Below are 20,615 nucleotides of genomic sequence, written 5' to 3' on the forward strand. Positions count from 1 at the left end.
TGTGGCTGACATTACCACATGGGAAAATGTAGGGAAAAGACAGACTTTAAGACAGTTCAACATAAAAGATGAAAGTTTCCAAAACAAAGGGGATGATTTACAACCAGGTGTTAGATTGGAACACTAAGTCATAAAGCAGAGCTCTTACTAGACATATAAAAAAGATATTTAAAATGCAACCTATAAACCCCTCTTTACCTGTAACATTCAAGCAAATCATTTTGAATTTGAAGCATGGAAAACTGAAGACAAGTAAAAAGTTTTATATAAAATATTTTATTAGCAGTCTTTATTTCTTAAAGTATCTAACTTTACATTCATACACTCAAGCCTCCCCCACCTGGGCATTTTGCTTTCCTCTTTGTCACCTTCTAAATGACCCGGCATGTGTTTAAAGCCTTAAAAGGTTTTGACAACGCCTTGACTATCTGCACGATACAAAAATCTTTCTTTCCTTCTTGGAGTGAAGGACAATTGAGGATCAGAGACAAGGAAACGCCACAGACTGACACTATGAGACACACACCGGGACACACACAGGTGTATGCCCGCACATGCATGTGGGCACTCCCGGCCCTCCCTCTCTGGCCCCAGCTAGCCCACAGGTGCGCTGCGTCAGGGAGCTAAGACCCAGGAAGGGCAAGGAAGGCGGCTGCCATCACCAAGGAGTGGACTCTGTCCCCCTGGGTCAGCACAGGACGAGATGACTAGGGACAAGGGGGCAGGCCACCCTCCCATCTCAGCTGTTTGGTGACAGTAAGTCCAAAACGAAGAGCCATGAAACTAGTATTGCACTTCACACCTTACAGAGCATTTCTGTGTATGTTTACACACTATGAGCAGGAGGCAATATGGCAAAGTAAAAAAATAGGGGTTTTAGGGTCACACTGGGCCTCAAATCCATCTCGGCTTTTTCCTGACCCCGGGCCCCAGAGCATCCTAGCTCTCGTTCAGCCTTGGCGTCCTGCACCCGCACAGGGAACAGATGTCCTACCGGCCTGCAGTGGAGGGCGAGCCCATCTGGGTTCCCTTCCCCAAGTCCCCAGGCCTGGGACAGTACCGAGCACCTGGGGATGGCCCGTAACAGTCGGCCGAGCGAGAAGGTGACCAGAGGGACGTGTGAGGTGTCCAGCGCGGTGCTCAGAGTGCCCAGCAGCCCAGAACGCTCAGTGCACTGGGGCCCACGCTCTCTCCTCGGTGGGACCCTAAGGCGATTTCTGCCCCCTGGGCCTGCCCCTGACCCCCTGGCTACCCCTCCCTCGGGGAGGGGAATGGCTTCCTGTGGACCTGTAGGATGAGCTTTTACCTGAAAGCTTACGTCCCACTCCTGGTCCTGAAGGTCCCTCCCCCAAGGTGACTCCATGGGAGTCCAGCCTCTTCTATGTAAAAGGTTTCTTCCCTTCCTGGGCAAAGTGGGGAAAGCACAAACTGCTCTGAGTGCGTACAGAGGTGGCAGGTCCCAAGATGAGGGGCCAGCAGAGACCTGGCTGGCGTGGAGGCGGGGCGAGAGCAGCAGCAGAGCCCATGGCACCGCCCCTGCTGACCAGTTCCTCGTGGGCATGTCCCTGGGGTTTTCATGCTCACCTGCTCTAACCTGGGGAGGCTGCGCACCCTGCATCCAAGGCCTAACCCTTCCTTCTATGCAAAGACTCTGCACAGAGGTGAAAGGAGGCCCGAGTTGCTACATCAGAAATTACCTAAAAGAATTGGATTTGGGGAGTTGGCCGGTTTAAATTCCAGTGAGTGAAAGACAGCACATCGCCTGCCTCTGAACCACAGCGGCTCAGAGAGACTAGTCCAGAGGTTGCTCGGACAGTGTCTGAGGCCACTAGAATTCAGCGTGTTATCAAACTACCTGAAAATGACGGCAGAAGGAAAATACCTGGGGATGAACATCTGAGCCTGAAGAAAGTCTGCCAGAGGCTCATGAAGAGAAAGAGAGGAACCGCCGTGGCCTGGGGACAGGGGCCCTACATGGTGCGGGCCCGAGCATGCACGCCCTTAGTGGGTCACAGATGTGCCACTGAGAGGGCTCACTTGGGGAGAAAGAGGCCTTTAAACTCTGACCGCACCTGATGTCATCTGAGACATAATCCAAGACCTTTCCTGTCCCCCCTCCACTCCCCGCCATATCTCACTGGCTATCCTATGCGGGGCTCCTTTGCAATGCGGTACAGAAAGGTCTGTCTTGAAATAAAGACTCAGAAAGGCCAAGATTGTCCCTGCTTAATAACTTAATCTGGAAGGCGACGCCACCTTGGAGCAGAACAAGCAAACTGAAAATTGCTTTGAAGTGTCCTCGCTGGGCTCACTAAAGAGCATCTAAGGGTGGAAAGGGGCCTCCAAGCACTTGCGACCAAATCCGGGTGCAAGGAAAACCTAAGCTCTTTCCATCTCTTAAAGGAGGAAGTAGAGCTTTGGGAACATAACCCCAGGGGAGAAGAACCCTTTAGAGCTGAAAACGGCCTTGAAGGCCATCAAATGCTGCCATGTACAGATGAGGAAACTGAGGCTCAGAGGGGCAAATGGGTTTCCCCACAAAAACACCATCTTTCCTCAGAAGACCCCCAACTCCAGGATAATGATATTCTTCCTTCAAATGACCTTGTGTGGCTGCAACCCCTGTCCACCAGTGGCCCCAAGCCTCTGGTGGCTGGCTCGGGCCCGTGCCCGTGTACCCTAGTGATGCCGAAGGCCTTCTGTCCTGCAGATGTGACCGCCGTCCCTGCCCGCGAGATTCCCGAGGAGACTGCATCACGGCCAGGAGGGGATTCCTGGGTGAAGTCTACACAAGCCCAGCAGCGAGAAGACGGCGCAGCTGAGGGGTCGGGAAAGCAGGGGGGCGAGCTGGGCTCGCCCACACCTCGGCCCGGTGTGTCAGGGGTCCGACCCCTTGGCCGCTCCGTGGCTCTGTCTGCACAGCCGTGGGCTCCAGCGCAGCTGCAGCCTCTGCCCTCATGCAGTGACCTTGTCCCAGGCTCACCTGCAGAACCCCCAGCCCACACCCAGGATTCCCTCTGCCCAGCTTTCCCAGGTTCAGTGGCGGGAGCTGGTGTGATACACGAGCAGAGAAAGTGTTCGTAAAAAATCAAGAAGGTTGAGCTTCTAGAAATGTTTTGGGCAAAATGAAAGTTCTCAGAAAGTTAGGAAGGAAGAAACAATGTATTCTGCTTAACATAAGCATGGGGAAAATGAAAGAGTTGGCCATGTTCATCTTAAGCTTTTTGTATAACTTTTTAAAATTTGTGCATGGCTTGGCGCATATAGTTTCCAAAGCCTTCTCTCAACCTGCATTTGCATCTTCCATACCTTCTCTCTGTAAGCGAGACCAGCTCAGCAATACACCCCTTATACCTCTAAATACGATACGTATTTATCCTGAATGTTTTCTTCAACAAGTACTAAAAAGACATAGTTTCTTAAAACAAATGAAAATTATCAACTTTTGGCTTGGAAAATGACTTCTCATTGGAAAAAGAGACAAACCGTAAAAAGATGTAACTATGAAAAACAACAGTTGTAGACGGAATCCCTCCTCACTCAGCCTGCCTCCCCAGGACGTCCAGCTGCACAGCTGTCAGCTGAGAGCTGCCTGACCCGGACGGGGACCAGTGACCTGGTCACAGGAGGGATCTGACCGCAGAAGCCACTCATCACCAGCTGCTCTGTAGCTTCAAATTCTGCCCCAGTTCTGGTATTTTTAAATTCTGCATGTGAAAAAAAAAAAAAAACCTTTCCACATCTTCTTCCTAGTTAAAGCTGGAAAGGGCAATGGAGAGAAGACCCACCCCGGCTGTGCGAAGTCCAGCACAAGACACCTGCCGAGCCAGCATGCTTCCAGGAGTCGGATCAGAGCAGTCTCTGCGTCACCAGGCACGGGCTCACCGCCGCGATTCCGGAAGGTGCCCTTGGCCACAATGTCTAGTTTTCCTCTCCAGGGACATTCAGGTGCTTACCTCTCTGCCCGGATTTTGTATCTCAGGACAAAATAGGCAATGAGGCGCAGGGAGATGAAGAAAGCCCCGAGGACAATGAAGTCCAGATAGAGCTCGGCGTTCTCCACGTCCAGCTCTCGGAGAATGGCCTCTGACTTCTGGAAGTGGCATGTCTCGTCAATGTCACAGTGCAGATCTTCTCGGTTGAGGCCATAGATGGAGAGGATGACCCCTTCGAAGCCATACCTGAGGGGAAGTGCCAGGTGTGAGATGCCTTCCCCTGAAGCCCAGCCCTGCCTTGTCTGCCAGGGGGCGCAGGTGGCCATTCCTAAGGCCCTCGGCCTGGCATTCCATCCCTCCCATATACTTTCCTTCATGGCAGTGCTGCCTAACCTCCAACATCTTCCTGAAACATATCCGAGGGCTCGACTAGGCTTTTTCCAGTTTTGTCTCCTCCAGGGTCCCCACCAAAAAAACATACGGAATAAACAGTCATACTTGTGAAGTGGTGAAGTGGATTGACAAATGCTTGGATTACCTCTCATACTGCATGGTTTTTGAATAGTTAGTTATAATAAAGAGTCTAATAGCCTTGCAGGGACAATGAAGCATTCAAAGAAAACATTTCTGCACCATCTGTCATTCTGCTCCAGCCCTACACTGTCAAGACAAAGGCACTAATTTTGAGAAGAAAGACACGGGTTTCTGATTTCTTGGTACGCAGCACAAACAGATTGCTGAAACTCTGTACAAGTGCTTTGTTTTGATTTTGTTTTCCTGAACAATACACCTGGGTCTGAACTGACATTCCAGAAAAGCAAAGCCTGTTCCCAACTTTGGATCTTGTGTGTCACGGAGAATCACTACATCTTGGGGAGAAAAGCTCTAAAGGGCACCCCACCTGGCAGGGCCAGGGTGCCAGAGCTCCCCCTGCACAGGCTCAGGGCCAAGGTGCCAAGCTCCCCCTGCACAGGCTCAGGGCCAGGGTGCCGAGCTCGCCCTGCACAGGCTCAGGGCCAGGGTGCCGAGCTCGCCCTGCACAGGCTCAGGGGCCAGGGTGCCGAGCTCCCCCTGCACAGGCTCAGGGCCAGGGTGCCAGAGCTCCCCCTGCACAGGCTCAGGGCCCCCCCCTGCACAGGCTCTGATGCCAATGGGCCCTACAGGCTGGAATATTCTTGTTCAAAGATATTAGGGTGTTTAACACTTACTTTCCTTTGGCTTTCTTATTAAGGTTTTACAAATATTCAGGACCTTGTTACAAGCTCTGCTTATTCCAGAGAGGAATGATGTTCCTAAGGAGGGAAACGCTCCCTCCCAGGGAGCCTGGCAGTGCCCACAGGGCAGGGACTCCACGGCTTCCTCGGGGTGTGACTCGCAGTATTTATTTTCACTCGCTGTTGTTCGTGGCTGTGTGGCTGTGTGCGGGTGTGAGGGGGACGGCAGGGACACAGAACTGGAAGCGGCTCCCGGGAGCATGTGCATGTTCACAGAGCCCCTCCCCTCTATCATGACGTCCCCCCAGAGCACAGAGGCTCCCCACACACTACCTGACATAGGAAATGTAGGACATCCACTGCAGGTAGGCTGGGATCGTGTCAAAGCTGACGAAGAACCCCGAGAAGAGGAGGACAGGGATGGCCGTGACAGGCCCCACAAAGGTCGCCACCTGCGGGGATGAGGCGAATGTACTGGGCGAGAGCAGGCGGGCAGCCCGGCAGCCCACAACTTCCTCCTCGGGTGGCCCCGAGGCCATATCCATGTTGCTGGGCAGTCACCCACACTGGGAAGGGCCAGAGCCTTTGGGATGGGGAGCACAGGCCAGGACGGTACAGGGAGGCACCTGGTGTTCCTACCAGGAGGGAAGCTTGGGTTTTTGCCCAGAGGCTCAGCGGGCCCTGGCGGAGGAGACTGAGGCAGAAGAGAGGAAAGCCTCGCACTGAGCAGTGGATGGGGATGAAGGTGTTTAATGAGGGGGCACAGCCACCTGGGCAGCTGTCTGAGGGATGGAGGGTGCTGACTGTGGGCCGGTGTGGCCAGCACTTCCGATGGCCCTTGGCCAGACACCTCACTGCTCCCGCCCACAGGTGAGGGGATGCCCAGAGGATAAACAGCTGCAAGGGTGGAAACAGGAAGCACACGGCAGCCAGCAGGACCTCGGAAGGCCTTGGCGTACAGGACTCACCAGAGTTCTGAATTTGTTCTAAAGACAGGACTGGCCAGGGCCCCTGAAGCCCCAGAGGTACAAAAATGGGGGAGGCACATGGACTTGGTGGGTGAGATGGTGTCAAGAGGGCACAAGGAGGGGCTCAGGGCAGGGTGGAGAGTGCAGGGCAGGGGAGTCTAAGGGATGGTCCCCTGGGCCCCACGGAGGCAACAGAATAGGTGTTGAGAGTGTGGCCTCTGAGCAGCTGCATGACGTGACCAAGGAACCTCTCTGGGTCTCAGTCCCCCCACCCGTGAAGAGCAGATGGCACTGCGCCTAACTCGGGGGTAAAGGGGACCAAATGAGCTCTTGAGCAGGAAGCCCCGAGAACGGCATGTGGCTCGCGCAGGGCACCACCAAGGGCACCTGCTGCTGTCAACGTGCCAGCAGGGCTGGTACCTGCAAGGACGTGGATGCGGCTCCGATTAGCAGGCCCAGTGACTGGGCCACCAGTGAGGTCATGGTGCCCAGTGCAGCAAACAGGACGAACCGCACGGCATCAGAAGGCTGCGACGTCATCCAGTACACAATGCTGCAGTAGGCCACGGGGAACATGATCTGCAAGCACAGGTCCGTCACTCCCTTGGAAGCCAGGGCCCTCACCCCTTCTATGGGGCTAATGGACAGTTCATGCCCCTCCTCAAATCCTGCCCCTTGGCTAATGTACCTGGAAGGGGACGTCGGCCATGGTCTTGGCCAAGTAGTAGGCCTTCAGGCTGTACCAGTAATTCAGGTGTTCGCGAAGAAATACTCCCATCTCCAGGGGAACTAGGACACAAGAAAGTGACCAGGGGTCAAGCAGACATAGCCAGTGCACCAGGTGACCTTGTGCTGAGCTCTCTGCAGCCGTAACCTAGCCCAGGCCACGGTGTGGGCCTCCCACTACTTAGAATTTGAATGAAAAGATGTGAAATGATTTGCTAGCCAGGAAAAACTGCCAACCATTCTTAAAGCCTGAAGAGTCACTAAGTGGCGAATCCAAGAATGTCCACACAGATACTGAGTATTATTTTAGTGATCAGCACAAGTATTTACTACTAACCTTATTCTCACTGAGTGACTGTAACACTGTGGTTCCCTCCATGGGCAAGACCTAGCAAGCTGGGCCTGGAAGTCCAGGGCAATTTAGGGAGGAGGCATTGCAGGGAGGTTCATGCTGCCATCCTGGTGAGGCAACAGCTTTCTACACTGGCAGCCCAGAGTGAGCACGGGTGGCCTACTCTGCAATCCAGAATTGTACAAAAATCCAGAATGAACCTAGAATATCTTTACCCACTTACAAACTTGGGCTATCTTAATAACTGAACAAGGTAATACTTAAGCAGTAGACTTTGAGGGGTTCTGATAGGAAAACCTTTTAGAAATCTCTCCTCAGCCTTCCACTATGCTTACAGGTTTTCCATTAGTGATTAATTCCTTTGGTTTAAACATTGCATGTATTTTCTTCTTTCACAGAAAGTGTAATAATACCTACATCTACCAATAAAGAAGACTGCTATTTTCTAAAAATTGAGACACTATGTTTTCAGAAAACTCATCCTGTGGCCAACCCATGACCCCCATTCGCAGGTGGGAATCCCAGGTGATGAAGGGAGGTGGGTACGTGGCCAGGTACTCACATGTGAGAACAGTGGGCATGAGGGCGGCGAACATGAGGAACAGCATGGAGAAGAAGAGGAAGCCAGAGTTACTCAAGACCTTCTTGGCTTCATTCCCGATCCCCAAGTAGAGCAGGCCAATAAGGAGGCCGATTCCAATGTGGGAGGTGATCCGCAGGTGCGTCAGGACCTGGGGACAGGCACAGTTCTTACTCACATGCTGGAAATTCTGGAGCTGGGCAGTGACATGAGGAGGAGGAGGCCCAGGGCTTCAGGAGTCCTGCGCCTTCTCCTCCAGAAAAACAAGCCCCAACCCTAAGCCAACACACACACACAGAAGCATACTATTGCTGTTAAAACAGCAGTTATTCAAAAATGGCAAGCAAGAGCAGTCTAGCTTCAGAGGAGACCAGTAGAAACAGTGGCAGGGAGGGGACGAGGAATGGACGTATCTGAGGCTGCCTCCAAAGAGCTCGGGCCTGGGCAGCTACAGGGCCCTCCATCTTTCAAGTTAGGCCACAGAGGCCCTACTGAGCTCTCAGCCCCTCTCAGTCAGGGTGCCAGATCATCTGCTCTAATCCCATGGTGCCCAGTCATTCATGACCCGCGTCCCAACAGGGCTCCGTACAACCTGCTGGTGCCCCACACTTGCAGTGCTTTCCTGAGGGAGGCACAGGCCCCCAAGCAGCAGGCCTGGCCACCCAACCTGCTCTGGCCAATGGAATGTAAGTACAAAGAACAATTTGCCACCTCGAACCAGAGTTTTAAGGGCTGCCATTTGGTTTCGCTCTTGCACTTTCCCTTTGCCATGATCCAGAAAGGAGCCATTCCTCCATTCTGAGTCCCAGGGAGAGAAACACAAGGGGCAGGGCCACGACCCACAGCTGTCAACATGTAATACAAGCAAAGCATGGATATTTGCTGTCATGGGCAATGGAAGCACTCGGGCATGTTTGTTACTGTAGCGTCAAAGAACAAAAGCTGACTAATGCAAACAGGGGAAGAACAATCTGAAAGCTCAGTCCAGATGCACAAACCAGAAGACAGCCCCACAGCCTGCTTCGCCTCGAGGGAATACTGCAAAGCTTACCGAATCCCTCATAATGCTGAGGAAGGTCCTTTTGAAGAGGATGCAGAACTGGGTGAGGCAGCTGGCCGAGAAGCTGTGACAGCCCTCCATGGAGCTGGCATCCTGAGGACACAGCCGGGAAGGGTGGGTGGGGAGAGGGTGAGACGCCAAGCCCGCATGCATTCCCTCCGGCTCAGAAAGAGCTGCCCCTCAGCAGGTGCCCAGTGCAGCCACAGCCCTGCCAGGGCCTGGGGTGGTGCAGTACCTTTCTCAACCCCTTCAATCGTTTCTCCTGCTTTACCTCTTCGGAGGGCCGGTGCCAGAGGAAGGGGTTCACCTCGGCATCCCCGCCAGGCTCCCTCCTGAAGTCTGGGTCGCACATGCCCTCCCGGACGGCTCTCACCAGGCGACTGTTCTGGTCACCATACTCGCCAGACGCGACCTCCATGACTATGGGAGACATGGACGGTCAGCATAGGCCCAGGGGAGGTACCCTGTATTGCAAGTGGGAGCTCTAGGCCTCTCATTTGGGGGTGCTAGTCACCTATCTAGCGGGAGTAGTTCTACCTGGTCATATGGATACTGCATGACATGATAAAGTCGTTCAGCAGCCAGGGTTCTTTTGGCTCCAAATCCCCTACAAGGCCATTTATCACATCAGGAGTCTGGAAACACCAACACGTGGTGACATCAGAGAGCCCGAGAAGTGATCTGCTCAGGCCTCCAGGCAACGGTCACCAGTGCCTGCTGCCAGGCTGGAACAGCAGAGCTGGGAGAGGAGCACAGGGCCACGGCTCCTGCTTGGATGGCCCGCCCTTTGCCTGTGACGAGAGACGTGGCAGTTCTCGGGGACCACGGAGAAAAGCCACGAGGTGTGCGCAGTACCATGGGGATGCTGAGACCATGGAGCCATCAGCCCTGGGGAGGCCCCAGGGGGGCCCCCTCCACTGACCGCCCTCCAGGGCCCTGGGGGCGCACCTCCTCTGAGCTGCCGCCCATCCACGGCCCTGCCCCTTGCCTCTCCTGGTCCCACACTCTAGGGTGGCTGCTGCTCCGTCAGGGCCCAGGTCTACCATCCCTCCCTCCCCCGATGTCCCTCCTGTGCGCTCCCAGCCCTCGCCTCACTAACATACTTGCTCCGAGTCCCCAGACCTTGATTTCTCTGCACTCCCCCCTGGCAAAACCACCTGTCTGTGTGCTTCAGGCCTTACCCACCAGCCAAGCCTCCTGATCCAGTCACAGACAGGGACAGGTTGTCCCCTGGCCAGCGCCACCTGCACTGGGTCCTCACAGCCACTACGCTCTAAAGGGCCTTTCTCCTCACCCCTGCCTCCCTCCAGGTGGTGCTGAAGAAACAGAGGCCATGCGAAGGGAGCGCCCTCACCCCTCCGGGACCCTCCGCAGGCCCACATGCCTGATTTCTGCTGCAGTCAGTCCTCCCCTTGAGATTCCCAGCTCTTTGCAGGCATTGGGCCTCACTGCCCTGCCCCTGCTCAGCAGCCCATCCCCAAGGTCCTTCTCTCTCTTGTGAACAAATTCGCTGCCATTAGAGGACCCCCCACTGCCTCTTCCCTATAAAGGAGCTCGCCATCACTGTGCCCTGCTCCTGTCCAACGCAGCCCACTGTTTGTAAGGGACAGATGCTTCCCACGTGGCAGGTGCCTCTTGGAACACAATCTGGGAGATGATATAGGAACTATGGGTCCTAGGAGAAGAGTGGCCAGATGTTTGAATGAAAAACAACGGAGCAAGAATGGCTGATGGCTAGGGGACAAAAGGGGAGGGTTGTAGTGGGTTGAATGGTATCCCCTGAAAAGTCACATCCACCCAGAACCTCAGAATGTGGCCTTATTTGGAAAAGGTTCTTTGCAGGTTAAATTAGTTATGACTCTTGAGAAGAAATTATCCTGAATTTAGGGTGAGCCCCGAATCCAGTGGCTGGTGTCCTTATAAGAGGAGGAGGAGACACAGAGGGAAACAGAGAGAAAAGCCGTGTGGAGACAGAGGCAGAATGGAGTGGTGCATTCACAGTGCAAGGAAAGCTGGGGCTGCCAGCAGTGGGCAGAGGCAGGAAGGACCCTCCCCTCCAGCCTTCAGAGGGAGCACGGCCCACTGACCCCTTGACTCTGACCACCAGCACAGTGAGAGAATGGATTTCTACTGTTGTAGGCATCCACTGTGCAGTGTTTTGTCCCAGCTGTCCCAGGAAGGCAGGATGTGGTGGCAAACACGGACCCAGGTACAGTGGCCGAGGGGACAAGGGGGCTGGGGGTGGGTGTGCAAGCACCTGGTGGTCTAATAAATATGCAGCTCCAGAGAACAGAAGGCAGAGGGATGCCAAGGTCTCCAGCTTGGAGGGGGAGCAGAATGACAGGAGGAAGAGGCAGCTGGTTTTGGAGCCACTGGACTTGAAGAGGCTGTTGGGCTTGTGGGGCATAAGGAGAAGCCAGAGGAGGAGCCCTGGGAGTGACGTGGGCATTGAAGACATGAGCTCCTACATCTCAAGGCCATGCAATCGGCTGCCAAGCACTGAGGGCCACCAACCATGGCACCTCCGTGAAAGAGACATCGCTTGACGTCAGCCTGGTCTCTGCACTCCAAGCGTCACCTTCTTTGTTATTTGGTCAAAATTTAAGTCAGCATTTTAACACATCAGCTAATCAATGCAAAAAGGTATTTTTTATTTTTAAGGTTCTTTCTTTTTATAAGTAACTTCTTAAGTGAGAAGCCTAACAGGAAAATGTGTTAGGAAATATCTCTCCTAACATCAGCTCCCTTGTTCTAGTTCCTGTGAAACTGTAAACCCACCGAAAGTGGAAAAGACCCCCTTTCTTTTCCTTCTAGCTGGTCAAGGCTCTACTTACCAAAATCAGCCGGGTTGTGGTAGGTAGGGCAGTTCAGACCTAAATCCCTCAAGTACGGTACAAGATTTGAGACTTTCCCCCGATATACACATTGTCCTTGACTAAGGACATAAAGCTGGAAAAAAGGAGAGGCAAAATATGAACCCTGCCTTCTTCTGTAAAGCAACAGAAGCTCTCAACCCACCAGCCCCAACCCATCCCCACATCCAACCAACCATCCACTCACCCATCCACACCCATCTAACCCATCCCATCTGTCCATCCATCCCTCCATCCCTCCATCCATCCATCATCCACCATCTATCTACCCACCCACCAATCCATCCCATCCACCCATCCACCCATCCATCCACCCATCCACCCACCCATCCATCCATTTCTCTCTCTCAGGAGAGCTTTACATTATCCCAAAGGACTCTGCTAAGGTTGAAAGGGAAATCCATGATAAGTCATGGAAGACTGAGGATATCATGTGGCCAGGAAGTATTTTATTATAGTGGTTTTATTTCCCCTCACACTAACCACCTGCTTAGGAAAGATTTTAGAGCTATAAATATTTCATCTCTTGGGACTTTTTTTTGGCTCATAATACGATCAAAACCTAAGAATTACAAAAAAGGTGATTTTGCATAAATATCCACCTGCCATTTAGTTCTGTAAGACAGGTGTTCCCTCACTGTAGCCGGCGGGTGAGGGGATGGGTGGGGAATGAAGCCTTGGCATTGTCAGTGACTTGCCCAAGACCCTGAGGCTGGACACTGGCCCCAGAGAGAGAACACAGGCCAGCTCTTCCCACCCCCGCTGCCCTGCCACCTCAGTGGCTAATGGCTCACTCAGAAATGAAGACACCCCATTGAACTAACGTGAAGCTGTGAGGGGCAGGGGCGGGTTCCACTTGGGCTACAGTGGGGCCTGTATACCTGGTCGAACAGCTCGAAGAGCTTGGCGCTGGGCTGGTGGATGGTGCAAATGACGGATCTGCCCCCCTGAGCCAGCCCTTTCATCAGGGAGACCACCTGGAAGCAGGAGGCGCTGTCCAGGCCACTGCAAGACAAGGGGCTCCATGAGATGCCTGTGGGACCCCCAGACCAAACCCTAAGCACACTGAGCAGGTCTGTGTGTGCAGTTCTCAGCCTGTCTCAGCCAGGCCTGCTGTGTGAGCCTAGAACAGCGGGAGAAAAAGACAGGCAGGCGGAGCCTCTCCCCTCTGAGGCGCCAGCGGGCCCTGTAAGTGCTGCTAGTGCAGAGGGCAGGCCCTTCCCTCCGTGCTCCCGCGTACCTGGTGGGCTCGTCAAAGAACATGACCGGGGGATTGTTCACCAGCTCCAGCGCGATGGCCAGGCGCTTCCTCTGGCCCCCGGAGAGGCTCCCTGTCCGCGTGTTGGCACATGAAAGCAGGCCCAGAGCTGTCAGGATCTCCCTGACCTGGGGAGCAACAGAGCCAGAGTGCCTGTCAGGGACTGCCCGCCATGCCTAGCCACCGTTAGGGCCCACGTGGAGACATCTGCCGCCTCCCCCACCCCATGCACAGACACCCCATGCACAGATGGGTGTGCAAATCATGGTCCAGCCCAGGCTACCCACTGCTAAGTGGGCAGGTGCATTTCCTAGTCCGAGGCTCTGAAGCAGGCCTAGGAGGCTGAGAAGCTGTGCTGGGCTCAGGCCTCTGGGCCAGGGTCCTTGTTCTGCCTTCTGCTATGACCTTGCAAGTTCCTTTACTCAGGGAGCAGGTCAGGAGGGTGTTCAACGAACATTGTGCAACAGGTGGACACATACAAGGATGGATGATCAGATTTCTGAGCAGCTCAAAGTGGAGGGCCACTGTGACAGCTAAACGGGATAATGAGGGAGCAAGCCTGGCACAGTGCCCAGCACGTTGTGAGCATTTGACTGAGGGCAGCTATTAATGATGCTCTTATTAGAGCACACAGCTCCTACAGACACACGACCATATAGACCAGGTCCTTGGAAAGAAGGCAGAAGGTCCCCTTGTCAATAGGAAAACAGGGACCCTGATGGGGCAGCAAGGCTGGGAACTGCTCTGGAGTCGCCCCTCCCACAGCAGCCCCACCGGCGCCCAGCCCTGGGACGCAGCTCCCACCCAGCCCATTTTGCACCAGGTTCTCCCTGTCTGCTCTGGGTTATCGATCCAGTATTGACTCAGGGATGGAGAGGTCAGCGGGCCTTGGTGCAGGCTGTGGTGCTGGTTTCAGCTGCAGTGGTCAGGGTCCCTCCCAGCTTCCTCCTGGAGGCAGCCCGCAGAAAGAGGAGGACAGAGCCACCCTCCCTGCCTCCACGCAGGGGGCAGCCTGCTTTGGAGCCCCCCACAGAACTAGCCCGGCCACTGTTCCAGCCCCCGGTGGCTGCAGCAGGTGGAGCAGAGTCCAGCGGCTTCTCTGGAGTGATGAGATCATCAGAAAGAAGCTCACAAGGAAGAAAATTTCCACTTGGCTCCTGAATTACTCGTGCATAGTCAGTACAAAATGCAGCTCTGGTAACAGGAAGAGCTGGTGCAGGGCCCTGCTGCACCATGGGCCAGGAAGCCTCAGGCGAGACCATCTGGGTTCAAATCCTGCTTGGCCTCCACCCTGCTGATCCCTAAACCCAACTCCATTGCCTCTTCTAGAATGCACTGCTTTTGAAGGGTACCAACCATGAAGGAAGGTCAGCAAGGTCGCCCAGAAAAGGCCATCAAAGTGAGGCAGGTGGGGTGGGCTCTCTGGCACATATTCCCTCCCCAGAATGATGAGGCTTATGGTCTCCCAGAACCAGAGGCCATAGTTTCAGGAACAAGAGTCGCCCTGGGTGTTCCAGGCTCGACTTGGGGCCTCTGCAAACAGGGCACATGCCCTCCTGTCATCCCGCACCATCCCTCTCAGAGTGTACCCCTGCCCACCCTGCCGTCAGCCCCCAGGGAGAGGATACTGGAGATGCAGGCCGAATGTCATGCCTACCCTCCCACCCTGCCCGTCTTCTCCTGTATTCTCTCAAGGGTGATGCTCTGCAGGCTGGTTTTGTTTTAAAACTAGTCCGGATAACAAACAATGTCCTGGCCCTGGGAGAACTCACTCTTGAGGAAGCCCCTCACTGGGGCCCTTGATGGCGGGGGCTGCTTTTCCAGGAAACAAGGAAGGCTGTGGACACACATTCCACTACTTGCTAGAACATTCCATTGTATTGTGTTTCCACAGGACATAAACAGCTGTGACCCAGGCACATGCAGGGGGTGGAGGGAGACGAGTTGATGCAGGCTGTCAGGGGCTCTTTCATTTCAAAACAATCACAGTCCTGCTGACGGACTCCTGGAGGAGACAGAATCTGCACGTGGCTGAGGACTGGAGGATGGGCCCACCCAGCCCCAGCTGGGGGCTTCCAGGGAGAACCGTGTGCAGCACCCATGTGCACACCCTCAGCCCTGCAGGGGTGGCTCCTTGCCTTCAAGCCAGCTGCACACAAATCTGAAGACAGGCACAAGGCCCTTACTCTGTGGGGATTACTTAGCCACAGAGAGGCAGGTAGGACCCTTATGGACTTGACGTTTTTGCTCTTGTAAACCCAGCTGAGGACACACGAAGCAGTCTTTCAGCCTGTCTTAGGCCAGGAATGTGGAGGGCATGTACATGGGTGGGGACTGCCCAGAACACCCTCATTCCCCTGCCAACATGGCGTTCTCACCCGTGCCTTCTGTGTGAGCAGGCAGAGCAGCTCCCTGGGGCCCTCCCCCAACTCCCTGACCAGCTACCTTTGGTGGCTGGGAGGTGCCCTCTGACGGCCCTGCTGCAGAGAAAGCTGGCGTAGGGTGGGGAGTGGGGAAGGGCCTGGCTGGCTGTGCTCCTCCACGAAGGAAGTCAGTCAAGAAGCCCCCACTTGTCAGCAGGACCCTACGGCCTCCTCACCCGCTCACCCCTGCAGTGTGTGATGCCCCAGCAGAGTTACAAACCAGTCCCCACCTTGCTCGGGGAGCTCTCCGGCTCCCCTTGGGGTCTGCTTATCCACAGCATGTCTCAGGTGTGCTGTTTGAAGAGGCTAGTAGTACCCAGCCTACACCATGAAGTCACAGCCCGGCCCTCCCACCTTCAGAAAGGGATGGAACCCGTGTGCCCCCCATATTCCCCACATCTTTGTTTGGGGTCCATTAATCTATTTGGTTCCTTCACTGTCAGAATAAAGGAGCTCCCCATGAAACATCTCCAACAGCAACAGGGGTTGTTTTACTCCTCACAGAAACTGGGCTCCTCCACCTGCCCTGTGCTTAACCCCCACCCCATTCCTGGGCTGGACCCCGAGAGTTCTGCTGATGGTGACGGGGCAAGAAGAGGAGAGTGGTGGAGGGGGGGCTCCAGGAGGAGCCCAGACGACGCCCAGCACTGCTTCACACAAGCCGGTTTACATTCATGTGAGATTAGCTAGCGTGCGGGACAGAGGGGGAGTGAGCATCGTGAACACAACAGCTGCTCATATTCCTCAGCACCTGCAACTGTGTTCTAACCCTCATCCCACTTTACATCCAAACACCGTCAGGGCTACCCCTGCAAATACTACTCTTTCTGCTGCTGGATTGTGGCCCTACAAGGGCGTTAGAAGACAAGATCATGTTTTATAATTATCAGCAGAATTTCACCAGATTCTATTCTCACATTGAAAATCCCACCAGCGCCAGCCGTGGGGCAGAGGAGACAGGCTGAGCCTCCTCCTACAGACGATGTGTGCGACATGCGAATATAAACTGGTCATCCCCCACCAAGAGTGCTCCCCGCTGGGTCTGCTCACCCAACACCCTCCCCTCCCTGGGGTTTCAGGGAAGCAAAAAAAGGCAAGGAAAGGGATTCGAAGGTCGCAGTAGCCCCAGAAACTTGTTTATTTTTGTAAAGGCTGGTTGATAACACATAAGAACCGAGTTTCTTCTTGCAAGCCTGTGTGGGTGGAGGCTGGCTATTTTTAAGTGAATGACTAAGTATTTTCACTCTTAGTGTTTCATGAAAAATGGTTGAGTGTAAAGTGTATGCAGTACTCCGAGGGGCGGAGAGCCTGGCCTGAGGAGGCCGCTGTCCTGCCCCAGGCTACTCCCCCGTGTGTCAGAGCCTGGATGCGAGTCAAAGCCCGAATAGACACAGAGTGGCTGCTCCTGGGCCCTGGCTGCCAGGCCAGAGCGTGTGCTGAGAGGCCGCTGTCCCCCCGACAGAAGGCTAGGTGACCAACCAACATACAAAACCCACACCAGGAAGCCCCCCTGTGTCTGCCACGGGGACTGCATGCCCATCTGGACCACTTGAGGCCCGGCACACACTCACCATCTCCCTCCTGCCTTCATCTTTCTCCTGGAGCTTCAGATGCGCGGACACCTGCAGGGCACAAGTGAGCAGAATCAGAATGGGGGCTGACCTCACCCGCAGCGCCAGCAGCTCAGGGCCCCGGCAGCCTTCTGAGCTGCGGGACAATGGAGAGACTCCAGGGGTGTCTTGGCTTCCCGGGCGTCTTAGCTTCCCAGCCACCCCGGCTCCACAGAGGCAGGGGCTGGGAGAGCAGCGACGGTCTGGGGTGCTCCCTGCTGGCCCGTCAGATTCTCTGCTGTGCCCATGAGAGACATCAGGTGCAGACAACTGAGAGATAAAGCAGCCCCAGGTGTGAGGGCTTGCAGACCACTGGTGTATGTTCCATAAGCCACTTGTTGATTCACTGAGCACTTGAAATCATCCACAGAGGGAGGATTCACTCCACAGACACTGACAGGTCCTACAGAGAAGGATGTCACTGCCATTCCTTTTGTTTTGCTTGAGATCCTGTTTGCCAGCACATCACGGGGCCCCTGACTCCAGCTGTAAAAACCCGAGTGGCAGTCATCATGCCCCCCCATCAGTCTTAGTCCTGCTCTGCCTCAGTTTCCCCACAGGCACCATGGTGAGGCTGCACCCTGCCCACCAGTAAGCTAGTGAGGCTGCCCTGAGGGCCAGCAAGAGGCTGAGCTGAGGGGACAGCGGCCAGGAGGCTGTGGTCCTAGTGTTGGACAGGGCCAGCTGCCTGCTGTGTGACACCGAGTGTCCGCCCGTCTGCCTGTCTCTCCTCTGGTCTCCGAGGGTCAGAAGTCACACATGGAAATGTACACCTGTGCTCATGTGTGATGGGGACTCAGTAGCTAGTAGCCAACATCACCCCTACATGAAAGAAAGTACCGTGAAATTCTCAAAGTCAGAAGCTAATTTAACATGATTCTGAAAATAAATGAATTTCACAGCAGAGCCTGGTGACAAGGTCGGGGGGAACAGAAGTGACAGTAGGAATCACTGAATCTAATCTGCAAAGGGAAGCAGTGATTTGGCTAGAAATCAAAATGAAGGTTATCAAACAAGTTAACCAACTACTTAACCGAGTAACTCACTGAGAAGCTACACTCTGGCCACTCAAGATGGAAGTGAAGCGCATTCAGAATCAACAGGGTACATAAGGCTTATATTTGCCAAATTTACTATTCTGTTTGCCAGTCCTCCTGAGTTCCCTGTGTGCCCATCAGGATGCCCGTCTGGAGGCTGGATAAACTGTGGGGCTCCCCAGCACACGTGCCTGCCGGAGGAGCCCCACCCGGCGGAGGGGCCGCCCGACCTTAGCACTCCGGGACAGGGACACTGAATGAGAATCTGGCAGAAGCCTCTTTCGGTTTCCTCACAGAGCAGGTCCGGGAACAGATCCCTTATCTGACCCCCTGTTTCCCTTTGCTGAGCTACGAATTCGTTAGAATTGCCCTTCAGATGAAACGCTGGCCGGCTGCCACTCTCCAGCCCCGTCCAAGTGCGCAGCACAGGGCAGGACCTCTCCTGGCCGGACACCAATGAACACCTGTCTCTTGACCAGGGGTGAGGCGGCCGCTGAGAACACTCCTGGGTGTGCCAGGAAAGCCCAGAGGTCAGGCTTGTCCTGTGAGATGTAAGTCGCCCCATGCAACAGGGGCCCCGTGGATCTTCCCATCCCCTCTTACTGGGAGATTCTGGCAGTCCCCACTGCCCACGGCTGGGTCAGCATGGCCCGTGCTGGGCTGGGCCTTCTGGGAGCCCAGGGTCCCAGCACCCTGCTGGATCATGGTCTGTGCAAAGAACGTGGCCAGGCCGTCCTGGGCCCCCTGCCCCGGACACCCTGACTAACCACTGAGCTGGGTGGCACCTTTTCCATGGGTTTCCACAGGACTATCTACCTGATGACTGGGTGGGGCTTGTGTATGCCCGGCCTGGGACCCAGCAGGTGTGCAGCCAATACTGGCTTCCCTGCCCCGCCTGGCAGGTGGCAAGCCAGGAGACAAGATCCTAGGGCCCCAGCCCAGCAGCCTAAGCCACAGACGAACTGAGGGCTGCTGATGGCAAGGACAGACCCTCAGCCCGTGGGGAGCAGGGCTGTGGTTGCCCTGGAAGTGGTCACCCACACCAGTGAGTCAAGAACCTCAGAAACTTGACCTGGGTTTTCCAAGCATCCAGGTTCTGTGAGAACCTGGGGTCTAGGCAGTGTGTTTTCCATGAAGCCGTCCCATCAGCATGCCTGGCATCAGACTCCGCTCAAGAGAGGCGCTGACTACGGCGGGCTGCCTGGCAGTGCCCCCAGCCTCCATGCTGGGTGCAGCGCTGTCTGTGCGATCGGGTGGGCGGGGGACTCACCATCATGGCCTCCTGCACGGTGAGGTGGGGCAGCAGCATGTCGTCCTGCATGATGTAACAGGACACTTTCCGGAAGCAGCGCAGGTCCCGGGGCAGGCCGTTGATGAGCACCGCCCCCTTCATGCCGGTCTCCCTGCAAGGCCAGTGACAGGACAGTCAGGCCCACTCCTGTCCCATCCAGGGCCCAGGCCAGAGTGGGGAAGGTGGCCCCTCTGGACCGTCTTGCACGGGGACACTGAGGGGCCCAGAGCAGCACCTGCACTGGCAGGAGGAGCAGCTCAGCGGAGATTCTCAGGATGGAAGGGCAGGCGGCACAAGGCCTCTCTGGGGTGGTCCGTGGAACCCAACAGTAAAAGTGCCCACACACACAGCCACGGGGTCGGACACACACCCCTGGGTTTTCAGGGTATGTAAGGCTGGCTTCTGAACAATCCTATGTGCAGCCTCGGCTACATACACCGACAGCCCCAGAGGCCAAGACTCTGCAGTCGGGGGTGCAGCTGCTAAGTCAGAACCAGTTCCTGAGGGCATGGCCCGGAAGCCCACTGGGAGAGACCACCCGAGATGGCCTGGGCACAGGTGCCTCACAGGAGGGGTCTGGGCCCTACGTCCCCTGGCCAAGTGGGTGGTCTTCCGCCAGGAAGTTGTTTTCTTGGAGCCCAGTGGGTAGGCTGGCCATCCATGTGCACTGTGGAGATGTAAAGGACATGGCCTCGCCAGCCACTCCCTCCCAGACTCACTGGGCAGCTCTACTGCCCGATGCCCGTCTGGGTGCATCAGCTCTGACTGGGAGGCACTGGGACCAGAGGCACCCTGCAAAGGGTCCAGGGGTTCCAGCCCCGCCTCCTCGATGCTTGGAGCACAGAAACACAGCTGGCCTGCGGTTGGGCTTGGGCATGCCCAGCCAGTGAGATTGGTCTGGTTCCCACCTCCCACAGCCCTAAATCACTGTCACCATGGGCCTTGTGGGGTTCCCTTTCTGGCTTCCCTGGGAGCCAGCTTGGAGCGCATTGTCTCTAGGCTGCCACCCACAGCTCCAGGATGCCCAGGTACCATGCAGGTGGGCAGGAGCTGGGATGTGGGACATGCTGTGCCCACAGAAACCATTCCATAGCCCACATCCTCCTGATGACGCCAACTGTTGGCTTCTACCTTCAGATGGGAATGCAACAGGCAGGAATTTGTCACAAGCGAGGTTTCTTAAAATCCTAATTTCTAGCATCAGAAAGTAACTTAGAGTCCTAAGGAAATGGGAGGTATTTGTCTTTTCTCCCAGTAAGTGAGATAATAATAATTATTACTGGTAGTA

The 20,615-nt window shown here is 55.2% G+C and overlaps 1 protein-coding gene across 4 annotated transcripts in view; it reads right to left on the reverse strand.

Annotated features, from left to right (window-relative positions):
* Positions 1-255: 255 nt before the first annotated feature.
* ABCG1 (ATP binding cassette subfamily G member 1) overlaps positions 256-20,615 on the reverse strand; it is a 72,741-nt gene continuing 52,381 nt past the window's right edge. For 3 of the 4 annotated variants that reach the window (XM_073231298.1, XM_037014669.2, XM_073231299.1), the window contains 12 exons: positions 19,307-19,439; positions 16,961-17,011; positions 12,949-13,094; positions 12,590-12,713; positions 11,670-11,784; positions 9,071-9,255; positions 8,827-8,928; positions 7,758-7,926; positions 6,806-6,906; positions 6,538-6,696; positions 5,483-5,601; positions 256-4,181 (listed from right to left, as the gene is read on the reverse strand). In XM_073231298.1, coding sequence (XP_073087399.1) covers positions 3,953-4,181; positions 5,483-5,601; positions 6,538-6,696; positions 6,806-6,906; positions 7,758-7,926; positions 8,827-8,928; positions 9,071-9,255; positions 11,670-11,784; positions 12,590-12,713; positions 12,949-13,094; positions 16,961-17,011; positions 19,307-19,439 — 1,633 coding nt within the window. In that variant the 3' untranslated portion in view covers positions 256-3,952. The remainder of the gene's footprint in view (positions 4,182-5,482; positions 5,602-6,537; positions 6,697-6,805; positions 6,907-7,757; positions 7,927-8,826; positions 8,929-9,070; positions 9,256-11,669; positions 11,785-12,589; positions 12,714-12,948; positions 13,095-16,960; positions 17,012-19,306; positions 19,440-20,615) is intronic. The other variant, XM_037014670.2, reaches the window with a different exon arrangement.

The sequence above is a fragment of the Manis javanica genome, chromosome 3, assembly GCF_040802235.1.
Source record: "Manis javanica isolate MJ-LG chromosome 3, MJ_LKY, whole genome shotgun sequence".
Taxonomy (NCBI): domain Eukaryota; kingdom Metazoa; phylum Chordata; class Mammalia; order Pholidota; family Manidae; genus Manis; species Manis javanica.